The sequence below is a fragment of the Oryza brachyantha genome, chromosome 4, assembly GCF_000231095.2.
Source record: "Oryza brachyantha chromosome 4, ObraRS2, whole genome shotgun sequence".
Classification (NCBI taxonomy): domain Eukaryota; kingdom Viridiplantae; phylum Streptophyta; class Magnoliopsida; order Poales; family Poaceae; genus Oryza; species Oryza brachyantha.
In genome coordinates this window covers 19,750,815-19,763,562 of record NC_023166.2, presented here as the reverse complement: position 1 = coordinate 19,763,562, position 12,748 = coordinate 19,750,815, and the positions used below count along the sequence as shown (strand labels likewise).

General features: G+C 43.2%; 2 protein-coding genes across 2 annotated transcripts; both read left to right on the top strand.

Annotated features, from left to right (window-relative positions):
- The first annotated feature begins 658 nt into the window (after positions 1-658).
- On the top strand, positions 659-4,736 carry LOC102711149 (probable inactive receptor kinase At5g67200). Its single transcript, XM_006652859.3, has 2 exons — positions 659-2,216; positions 3,758-4,736. The coding sequence occupies exons 1-2, from the start codon at positions 659-661 to the stop codon at positions 4,315-4,317; spliced, it is 2,118 nt and encodes a 705-aa protein (XP_006652922.3). The 3' UTR covers positions 4,318-4,736.
- Positions 4,737-8,285: 3,549 nt separating this feature from the next.
- LOC121054270 lies at positions 8,286-9,068 on the top strand. The gene has a single exon (XM_040523586.1). It carries the CDS (start codon positions 8,315-8,317, stop codon positions 8,864-8,866), a length of 552 nt encoding a protein of 183 aa, XP_040379520.1. The 5' UTR covers positions 8,286-8,314; the 3' UTR covers positions 8,867-9,068.
- Positions 9,069-12,748: the final 3,680 nt, after the last annotated feature.

The following is a 12,748-nucleotide window of genomic DNA, read 5'->3' as shown; positions in this document are numbered from 1 at the left end:
GGGGGCCCGCACACCCATGCAGCTGCAGAGAGCTGTGCAGTCAAATTGAACAATGGACTGCTACGTCGATTTCAGAACGCTGGACTGCTGGTATTGTACGATGGGTGATCGGTATCAACGGCTCTTTTTCAAACACTCCCTCTATTTTTTTTCCCCCGTAGATAATCCTATGATAGCACATTAGGAATTGTAGAATGTTTGTCACTTTGTTTAGATCTAGTGGTGGATAACTACTGTAAAATGCTCCTGAAGTTACGAACCGTAGGGCTAGGTCATTCATGTCCAGTGGTGGATAACCAAAATGCTCCTGAAATAGACTGGATTTGTTTTCTTTTTTCTAGATTTTGAAGGTTTGAACTATGGACGTGACCTAGCCGTGACGTGAGTTTAAACTCGAAAGTGTGTGCTTTTTTATCCTCCCGTTGGCCGGTGCATTCTCTCCATGCGATGAACTGATCAAGCGCCAAAAAAGGGGGGCACGCCTAGCCAAGCTCCAGTGACCACCCACGTGCCATGGCGACCGCTCTCTGACCCCTTCCCCGAGCGGAGCCACGCACCCACCACTCCACTCCACTCCACTCCACATCACGCGGCCGCACTCCACTGAAACCCACCGCTCACCCAACCCCCCCCCGAAAACCCCGCGGCGGCCACCGTGATGCGGCTCCCCCTCCTCCTCCTCCTCCTCCTGCTGCTGCTCGCCGCCGCCGGCGACGCCGCGTGGCACTCGCAGCCTACGCTGCCTGGTGGTGCACCCGCGGCGGGGGCGGTGGGCGGCGCGTCGCACTCGCAGCCCACGTTCCCTCGCGCGCCGGCGGTGCGCGGAGCCGGAGCCGTGCCGCCGCCCTCGACTCTGGCATCGACGGCGGCGCCGGGGGCGCTGCTCTCCGCGTTCCTCGCCAAGGCGGACCCATCGGCGCACCTCCGGTTCCCTCTGGCGGCGTCGCCATGCTCCCACCCGAGCGTCTCCTGCAGCGCCGCCGGCCAGATCATCCGCCTCGTGCTCGAGTCGTCCGGGCTGAACGGGACGTTCGCACCGGGCACGCTCTCCCGCCTCGTCGAGCTCCGGGTGCTCAGCCTCAAGTCCAACGCGCTCCACGGCCCCATCCCCGACCTCTCCCCGCTCGAGAACCTCAAGGCGCTCTTCCTCGCCGGCAACCGCTTCTCCGGGCCGTTCCCCGCGTCGGTCGCCTCGCTCCGACGGCTCCGCTCCATCGACCTTGCCGGGAACAGGCTCTCCGGCGAGCTCCCGGCCGGCATTGAGGTCGCGTTCCCACATCTGACGTTCCTACGGCTCGACGCCAACCACTTCAATGGCTCCGTCCCGGCGTGGAACCAGTCATCACTCAAGCTGTTGAACGTATCGTACAACAACTTCTCCGGGCCTGTGCCGGTCACCCCCGTCATGGCGCAGATGGGCGCCGCCGCGTTCGCGGGCAATCCTGAGCTTTGCGGCGAGGTTATCCGCCGCGAGTGCCGGGGATCCCACCTCCTCTTCTTCCACGGACCTGGCAACAACGGCTCCGCCGCTCCCCCAGTGCAGAGCGCCGCGGCCACTGGCGACGGCCCGCAACGCGATAGCATCAGCTTACCGGATTCATCCACGCCTTCCCGAAAGGTGAGGAGGAGGACGGCCATCGCCGTTTCCGCTACCGCCGGAGCGTTCGTGGCCGTGCTTCTGCTTTGCGCCATGATTGCAATGAAAAGGGGCAAGAAGCGTAGGCGGCCGAGCTCGGCGGCGTACCCGAGCCCCAAGAAGAGCGCAGCCATGTCGGAGGTGAGCAGGGACAACACCGACATTGGCTATGTGGAGTGCGTGCCGGATAACGAGGAGACGGCGGCGATGATGATGCCGGAGGAGAAGGCGCGCCGGCTGGAGCGGAGCGGCTGCCTAACGTTCTGCGCGGGCGAGGGCGCGAGCTACAGCCTCGAGCAGCTGATGCGCGCGTCGGCGGAGGTGCTCGGCCGCGGGAGCGTGGGGACGACGTACAAGGCGGTGCTCGACGGCCGTCTCGTCGTCATCGTGAAGAGGCTGGACGCAGCCAAGATTGGCCCGGCGGCGCTGGAGGCGGACGCGTTCGAGCAGAACATGGATGTGGTTGGCCGGCTGCGGCATCCCAACCTCGTCCCGCTCCGGGCGTTCTTCCAGGCAAAGGAGGAGCGGCTGCTCGTCTATGACTACCAGCCCAATGGCAGCCTCTACTCTCTCATCCATGGTGCGTACCTTGCAGCCATTGTTGTTCTCTACCTGGAATTCTGATAAGTAGGTTGATTATCATTCGTGCTATTAACAATTTAGCTAATTGCCATTACATACTTGATACTTCCCTGCAACTCCAATGGATTATACAAAACCAGACATTCTTGTCCCCAAGCATTACCTTTCGAACCAGACATTCTTCATCCCAACTAACATGGGAGCGAATTAAAATTTAGAAAACTCAGCCACGTGAATATAAATCTGGCAACAGAATGAGAGTTTACATGTGGTGGACCTATGCATGTGGTGCTTTATGCTTTTTTGGGGTGATACATTGGACTCTTTTCTTTATAAACTGAGTAAATATAGTGAACAGCCATACATAAGTGCCCATTGATCTGCACGCTACCAGGTTGGTAGGATTGAACGTCATTGTGAACCTCTCGTTACGTGTCTAGACTCTAGAGTGGACCTGTGGTAGTATATGCTGTCACTGTTCCACACTAAATATGAAATTAAATTCATGAAGAGGTCAGATGGAGTTCCCAAAAGGAAAACTGAATGGGTCCGCCTAGTGATCAAATATTTGAAAATTTTAATTCCATCAATCAAATCCGGCCACTATGGTTAGATGATAATATGAAGTCGTACACACGCAAGTCAAAAAGCTCATACACGCCCTCCCCCTAGCCCTCGTGCATTGCGTACATGTTTGACAGAAGAAAAAAAAATCAAACATTTGATCAAAATAGCAAAGGTGAAACTGTATCTTTCCCTGTGACCTTAGTTCATCTAAGGCACAATATGACTTGAACCCATAGCAGATGTTAGGTACTTACAATTTGAACTTGTAGCCATTTTGGTATAGAATTTAGGCTCACTCAAAAGATGAATTCTGGTTGGTGTGGATGCTGTTATGTTTTGACCTGTCATAGAAATATTGATGAAAGTTTGGAGCTTAATTGTGTTTGTTGCTGGGAGCCCAGGATTTACTGAATATAATTGGCATGTTATAATTTGTATAGCATAAATATGTGATACTCCCTCCGTTTCATAATGTAAGATGTTTGACCATTTGTCGTATTAAAAAAATTATGGAAATGTCATTTATTTTGCTTGTGACTTACTTTATTATCAAAAGAACTTCAAGCACGACTTGTCATTTTTTATATTTGTACTAAATTTTTGAATAAGACGAATGGTCAAACGTTACAACAAAAAAAAGTCAAACACATCACATTATGAAACGGAGGTAGTATCATTTTACAAATTACTCCACTTATCTTACTAACAATGTTAATTTTTGTGGCACATTAAAGAAATTATTTCTTCTGTATTACGAGGTCTTACCTCCAAGAAAGTAGCAGATTGTATCACTTAAAATGCTGGCTAATCTGGTTACGAGTTTTAATTTTTCCAACAGCTCACGGGTATGGTGGTATTGACATATATTCCTCTGTATATTATAGGACTTCAAACCATAGGTTGTAGAGATAGGTAGTTTGATGTTTTGTTTTGTGCATTAGTTCATCACTCATGTCAACTAGCGAACTGCAGGTTCAAGATCATCACTAGCGAAACCACTTCATTGGACTTCCTGCCTGAAGATAGCTGAAGATGTCGGGCAGGGCCTTGCCTACATTCACCAAGCATCTCGACTTGTTCATGGAAACATCAAATCTTCCAATGTCCTGCTTGGTTCTGACTTTGAGGCTTGTCTCACGGACAATTGCTTGTCATTCCTTTTGGAATCATCAGAAGTCAAAGACGATGCTGCTTATAGAGCACCAGAAAATATGAAGTCCAACCGAAGGCTAACTCCAAAATCTGACATATACGCTTTCGGCATCCTCCTCCTTGAACTTGTCAGTGGGAAGCCACCACTTGAGCACACAGTATTGGTTGCAACTAATCTTCAGACCTATGTCAAGTCTGCGAGGGACGATGAAGGGGTGGATCTCGAACGACTTGCTATGATTGTTGACATATCATCTGCTTGTGTTAGGTCCTCGCCTGAAAGTCGGCCAACTGCCTGGCAAGTCCTCAAGATGATTCAGGAAGTGAAGGAAGCAGATACTGCGGCTGACAATGACAGTGATCTTACTAGCAATTCCTAGTCATGGATGGGTTTATATGTCAACAGGATTGTGTGAATTCTGAAGTGAGACCCATTCGATTTTGCATGCATTGCTCTGCCCCGAAAAGAGAGCCAGTAGAACAGTTCCTAATGTAGTGAATGGCTGCGAGGTCATGATCTCTCTGACTGGTTCGCTTCCAGCTACGAGTGCTGTAAAATTTTTTCGTGATTTTGTCCGTAGTTTCACCGTGTTATTGTCTGTTGGCAGTGCTAAGAATTGTAACAAGTATGTTGAATGGAGATTTACTACTAGTCTCAACTTAGTGAAGGACCAAAGTAGTAAAGTATTAGTGTTAAGCATAAGATACTCCTAATTATACTGGAATCCCCAGTATGAGACTTGAGTGCTTCTATTTTGACATTGCCTCTCTACACATCTAAGGTTGGCAATGGGTTGGATCCGGCCCGGATTGCGCAAATCCATATGCGATCCGTTGCCCAACTTCGCCTGCCTGATGCATGTCTGATAGGATTGATGGATAGAATTTCATACAGATCATGCCCGAATACCCAACAGGTCTTAAATAAATAATATCTCAATAGATATGTAATTTAGTAAAGAGTAGCATAACTAATCTATACTATTATAAAAAGCAGTATTGATTTTGCTAGGATTTTTCGTCCGTCACCCCCGTGGGCCGCTTCTGCGCCAGGCCGTCAGCCTGCTTTTGAGCGTGCGCTCACGGCCCATTCGCGCCACACGCGTCGCTTCTGTGCCAGGCCTCACGCTTGCGCCACCCGCCGTCGCCATCAGGCCGTCGGCCCACTTGTGCCACGCGCGTCGCAAAAGATGGAAAAAATGCGCGTAGCCCGAACTGAACCGGGTCATCAGCGTGACATCAGGGATACTCACCGCTATAATACAATGACCTATTGATTTCATGATGCATGCAGAGCATAATCAACGCAATGGCATATATACCACTAATCCACCATATTTGGTTTAAAGAGCGAATCTCACTACGTTTTATTGCGGTGTAAGGATTATTTTTACTCATGGGGCTTTTTTGAGAGGGCATCATAAACTCATAAATTGATAGCTCAATATTTCTGTTTTAGCAACATTCGAAAGTTTATAAAATTGTTATTTACACATAGTTATGGTTATTTTCATTCTTGATTAGATTTATATATTGTTAATTTTGAATAGAAGACCTAAGCTATTTATTTTTGATTGAGATGAAACTGATTTTAGGAGTTGGCATATCAGTATGCCAGTGTTTGAGAGATAAACATGGTAGATGCTCAATGACATGCAGATATACATCGATCAATCTCAAGAAAAGCTAAGCTATACTATATATTGGTCATGGTAGGGAATAATCTGAGATTTTGAAATAAATTGCCTCACGGCATGTACAATATTCTTTAGTACAAATTTTGTTGCATAAGGTGGATAAAAAGTAAAGGGTAATAAAAAATATTTTGATATATTGATTATGAGACCATATCTGACTTTATCTCCGCACCTCCATGGATAATATCGTTGGAGCAGAAATTCATGGTTACTTTACTATTGCAAAGGGACAAGTTTGATGAACTGTTGTAGCATATATAAAAGGTTCCAATTGTATTTATTAAAAAAACAATGCATGGTTGAGTGCACGAAAACAGTAAAATTTATCTTACTCTTTTCCCTTAACCCGTTGCGAAGCACGGGCATTTTGCTAGTTAAGTTATAAAACTATCACCAACGGTTAAAAGAGTAATAAATTATTACTAAACTAGCATAATTTCACGAAAGGTCTGGACATCAAATGAGCTAAGGGGTACGAGACGTGGACAAAAACCAAATGTATATTAGGTTAGGCATGAGTTACTCGCAGGTAAATATAAAACCTGGTTATCACTTGCAAAGTTCTCATATGGACGTAACCACGGAAGTTAAACCCACGTTTCGTACCATATCGGACGCAGTATCCATGGATACCTGGAACCGTGCTATCCCTTGCACTTCACATGTTTGTTTACCATGCCTGTAATCATATCGCCTTCATCTCAGAAAAGATAATAGTCTCTTTTCATAATTCTTGTTTTTTGACAAGGGTGTGGTTAATCATTTAAAATTTTAACTATCAATACTAGTTTGAAATTAGTAGGATAACATGTATTAATGAGTTATAAAGTATACTTTAATAAAATAAACATGTAATATTTAATTAATAGAAAATTATGGCCATTCATTGACAAGAATTATTATACTGCTGTCCTGCTGTTTGTGTTGAAGGACTTCAGTTTTCTGATACTTTAGCTGCAAAATTCTTGGGGAGGTGTGCTCTCGGGAGCATATGGATGTTCCTTCAGTATTTTCTACTGCATGGTCCGCGACTTGATATTGCTGCTGCTGTGCTACATGCGGAATCAACTAAGCATTCAGTGGTTGTTTAGTTACACTTTTATTTAGGCCGGCCTTGTTTAGTTTCTAAATTTTTTTTACAAAAACATCACATCGAATGTTTAGATACCTAAATAAAACATTAAACATAGATGTACCAAAAAACTAATTGCATACTTATGGAAGAAATCTTAAGACGAATCTTTTGAGCCTAATTAGTTCATGATTAGCCATAAGTGTTACAGTAACCAACATGTGCTAATGACGGATTAATTAGGTTCAACAGATTTGTCTCGCGGTTTCTAGGCTAATCGTGAAATTCGTTTTTTCCTTCGTATCCGAAAACCCCTTCCGACATCCGGTCAAATATTTGATGTGACATTTCTTCTAAAATTTTTCTCGATCTACACACCACGAAGTAGCTGCTACTGTTCACTGGTCACTCTGCACATGGACACCTTGTCTGCGGCTGATGATGGTAAGGACACAAGTTACTGGGCCACTAGTGCCCACGTATACCCAGGTAAAGCCCATAAAATATGGCACGGTTGGACTGGCCTGTCCTGGGCTGCTGAGCATTAACAATATATGAACGTGGCAGTGATCTCAACTCTGCTTGCATGAAGGAGAAAGAATGTGAGAGCCAATTATAAAAGATTCTCTTTTGGTCACTTTATAGTCAATTTTTAAATTTTGAATTGAATGCTAAAAGATTCTCTTCTAGCCACTCTAATGGTAAAATTTTTAAATCGACTAGATTTTTTAAGCATATGATTGGTTTAGAACAATTGGAATAATTGAATTACAAAAATCAGTACAAAATTACTTATATTATGGTTAAATATTAGGAATGCTTGTATTGTAGGTCGGATGGAGTATATATTTAGGCCATGTTCTTTCCACCTATTCCATCGGACTAATTATCCACATATAAATGAGAAACGTGAGTAATACATGATTAAATGAATATCAGTTATTAAACTTTAATAATAAAATTAATTGATTTTTTAAATCAACATCTTTATATAAAAAATTTTATACGAAACGCATCATTTAGCAGTTTGAAGGAAAGTAAAGTATAAACCAATTCCATAAGCTGAAAAGAACGAGCCCATAGTTTATTCTACCAAATTTTGTTAGTGCTGCCACTTGGAACAATTTAAAATGGTAGAAAAGTAAACGAGCCATTAGTTCACCTTTAAAGCAAGTATAACAGCAACCGTAAGCCGACTAAATGTTAAGGCGGATGAGAAAGAGAAGCCATAAGCTTAACCAAATTAGACACAAAGAAACTCTGTAAGAGATAAGTGAGTCATGTATTAATCTTAAAGAGTTAACTACCATATATAGGTGGATTAAGAGAATAATGCAAAAGATCTTATAGTCAACTCGTTGACTACTATGTACTCCATCGGTTTCACAGTGTAAGACTTTCTAGTCTTGCTTAATTTTATTTTATTGCTAATAAATCATTTATTAATTGATCAATTTAGATAAAACTAGAAATTTTTAAGATATGAAATAGAGGGAAATAGAGGTAGCAGTGTATTATTGGGCTATTAGCCTTGCTCTTATCGCATCTGTAGATGCAGTCGTTTTAGCCATTATAGTACGTTGTTGCCATGTCGGAGGACTTGACCAAATGTCCAAATCTCATAAAAATCAGTGTCATCAATGTGCCGCCCTCAACTGGGGAAGGCTGCACCTCCCCCCCGCCCTCCTCGGCCACCGCCCACCGCGCGCGCGGCCACAGACACGCACACGCGCGACACATCGCGCGCTCGCACAGTTACTTGTAGGGTTGGACGAGGACTGCGAGCGCGAGCCAAGCAAAGCAGCACACAGCGACGACCGGCAGCAGCAAGCAAGAGCACAAGCGGGCCAGCAAATTTGGTCGCCGCGAGTGCGAGATATGGGGTTCCACCTGGTGGCGATCGTGGCGGCGAGGGGGTTCGTGCACCTGTTCCACCTCTCGGCGCCGCTGCTGTGGCCGCTCAACCTGTGGCTGCCGCCGGCGCGGCACCTGCCCGCCGCCTGCGCCGCGCTCTACGGCGGGCTCGTCTTCCACACCGCCTGGCTGCGCCGCGCCTACGCGCGGGGCACCGTCTGGAGCCGCCGCCGCATCCGCCGCCGCGGCGGCGGAAGGGACGCGGACGAGTTACTCCGCCAGGCGCTGCTCAGCATCTCCTACTGAAACTCTCGATGCAACGTTGGTTTCGTTTTTTTTTTCTTTTTGGGTTTCTTGCTCTGCTCTCAGTGCTCCGAGTGGCGCGCCACCATTGCGAGGTCTCAACTTCTCAAGGGTGGCTGTATTACTGTAACGGTGATACTACTATTGTGTACTAAATGAAATCGGTCAGGAAAATCTCATCTCAACAGTGCGAATTTTGATGCTGATGCCCGTATCCTAAATATCTTTCCAGTTTCCACCCTGCAGACCTGCATAACGCCAACCTCTTGACTAACCAAGTCTAACGAAATAGGAAAATACGATGTAGTTGGTGCAACACAACTCACCTGTATACGCTTGCCAACGGAACCAATTCATCAAGTGGCCGATCTGTATACGCTTGCCAACAGAACCAATTCATTTTTAGCCCTCACTGTCAGTTATATGTCCACGAAGCTTCTGAGCCTCTACTAAACTTTTCTGACATAGGTTCATAAAAAGTGAAACTGAAGTTCCATTGAAAAGTTAAAAGAACATATTCAACTTCAACTATTATTTTTTTCCTAGATCTGTCATGATCAGACCATACCTTTAGCATTTCATAAGGGTTTTTTTATCATCTTTAAAGAGTACCTCAAGGTACCAAGAAATTTAGTATAAATTTTTAGTATCTCAAGATACCATACTTTTTACACTAAAAAGTAAGGTATCTTAAGATACTTTTTGAATGATGTTAAAAAAGCTCATTTCATTAAAAAAAACTATAAATTGGTAGAGCAGTAAAATTAACACAACATACATTTAAGAAAAGATTTTTTACCATTATTGAGAAGAAAAGATTTTTTTTACTAAAAGAACGTGTACCTCTAAGTAATAGGTATACAGGATACTAAAATCTTACATTAAAAATAATTTAGTATATCTAATTATTTTATTAAGTATGGTAAAATTTCTTTTAAGGAAAATGATACGACTTACACAAGCGCAGCTACTATCAGTGATGCTTTGCTGTGCTGTTTCAAGGACATATATTTCTCAGAGAAAGGAATTGTATTTGTACTAGGCAGGTCGATTTATATGGTCCCGGACAGCAAGCCGGCCCAGTATCCCATAATGCTATTGACACCAGGACCGCGAAAATTAGATCACCAATCAGGATTGCAGAAGAAATCGCTCGATCGGTAACGATATATATCGTGGCACCCAGCACTATGGAGAGTACACTGTGTAGCCTATTGTCCTGCACAGCTGTGTTGCATGGTGGCAACAATTCTGCTCCCAATCAGTCCATCCAATCATCCATCATTCCTCTTCATTTGTTGTTGCTTGCAGCATCAGGAATTCAGGATCAGTGAAGCCTGAAGAGTGAAGACGATGCCACCACACACACACAACAACGGTACACGTAGCAGCTCGCTTCCTTTTCACTTACATTTTCAACGCATTTGTACACTCCAGTAGTGTATTCCAGTACATTGTCGTCGTCGTCGACAACACGTTACACGGGTCACTGTTCTCCAAGCTAACATGTCTGTTCACGAGTGATTTTATCATTATTGAAAAGTAGATTAAGATACCATATTTTTCAGCGTAAAAGATTAATACCTTGAGATACAAATGTACTTAAGATATTACAAGTTTACACTATAATTTTTTATGCATCAAGTAAGAGTAATTTTACAGTACTTGAGTAGGTACCTATAGATATCAAAACTTTAGTATAAAATTTAGTACCCCCAATATCCAAGGTACCAAAATTTATATAAAAAAAACCTCATGTTATCTTCTTAAAGACGGTAAAAGAACGATAAGAAAGCCTTCTAACATGCTGTACATATGTAGTTCTGCACTTGTGCTCCGTTGATCGTAACGTAAAACGAACGTAGCTGATCTGTGCAGGAATGATTGAGAAAACAAGTATGCTTGCACGTCACGATGGAAAAACTTGCAGGTTTCAATTCGTCCCATTGGATTCGGATCATGACACAATCGATGATCTACAGATCAAATGGATCCCAAATTCGGCCGGGGACATGCCGGAAGGCCAAAATAAAATCAAAAGCGGCCCCTCGAACGAAGAAAAGCCACAGCACATGTACATTGAATCGACCAAAAATATTGTGGGGAAACGACCATGTGGATGTGTATAATAACAAAATGGATAGCGAAATTCGTGCATATCGAGTACAGCAAGTGGTTTTTTGATTTTTGGCCCAACTATATCTATGTGGGGTTACCTTGTTTGACAGAGATCTCTGAACAATCCAATATTTTTCTTGCATTTCCAGCTTGACCTCTTCTTGGTATCCAAATTTGTCCTTAAATTTTACTGTAATATCATGCTACTACTTGAAATACAGGAGAGACGAATATTTAAACATATAGGCCTTATCCACTCTTGAAAACGACGTTGATATATCTACGGAATGAAACGACTTACTCCAATTCAATCTCTTTCAGTTTCAGATCCTGCCGCGTGGTAGACAGCTGCTGAGCTCTAATGCAGATGCAGTGATGCATTTGTGATTTGTTTGCCAACGATCAGGAGTGAGCTGTTGTGCATCAGGTGTCAGGTTGTCCGTACTTGGCTCCCGGCACATGCCAGCATGCCAAATCAACATTACCATTGCGAAGTAGGACTAATCATTCTGCTCCCGAGATACGCTTTAATATTTTTCCTATTCTGTCGGCAAGTGTTCAAAACAAATTCACGAGAACTCTCCAAGATGAAATATACTAAATAAAAGATACTACATTAGAAATACTTAAATAATATGGGTAAAAGGATAATTATATATGGAGTATTTTTTCCATACTTAAGGAGTGGTACCTCATGATACCTCCTCAGGGATAGGAAAAATGCTCTTATATATAAGGACAAAAAAGTCAAAAGAGATACCATGTCAGAAATGTATAAATAACAAAAAGTATCGGTTAGAATTGATTTAATTTGCACGTTACTGAACAAATTTGCATGATTTTCTGTACTTTATATTTTCTTTTCAAAGTGTGACATGATTTATACGATGTTTTGCATATTTGCACGATGACTTGAAGATATAGATTGGATGTAGGGTTGATGTAAGACCCTTATGTCTCAAGCTCGACCAAGAGTAGCAAAGCCACTCACAGTGTGGCGGAGTCCCTACCCTCGTGCCGCCCCCTAACCCCCTTCCTCCGGCGATGAGCAGTATCCTCTTGATCCTCCGATGCATCCACCCTCATGCCTCTTACCGATGAAAGCACAATACTTCTTGATATTTTTTAAACATGAAAAGTATCGATACTAAACACATTTGCCACTAAAATATATATATAATTATACCACTGTCATCAATTAAAAATTATTTCCATAACTTATTTCTCACAGATCAACGTTTATATTGCACCAAAGTCTCCATACCTCTATGTACATCACAAACACCATAAAAAAACTTTAAATTCATAGTTTCTTATGCCTATGATATTTAAGATGGTAGAATGGTCAGTGCCCATATCTAAAGTTTTGCATGCGTGATCACTGATGAGCCATCGTAAGTGACCCAGAGCATGTAATTACACTCTTCCATGCATAAAGAAATATCGAGAATATGGTACTCTGTCCGTTCCAAAATTAATCTATTTTTTCTATAACTCATTTGTTTTAAAGTAAAGATATTTCTCTACGACCTTATTATTTGAATCAATCATAACTATTCTTCATTTAATTTTCTTATTTACATTCTCTTCTTAACCGATAGCAAGTTTTCTCTAATCATTTTCACCTACTTTCGTAATTATTGTGTTTAGCTGTAAAAAAGGTTATATTTTGGAACGGGGTTATTACTGCTATGCAGCAGTATATAGTACCACTGCTAAAGTAGTGAATGCATGTGGATGTGGAGCTGGTTGCTACAGATCAGCTCA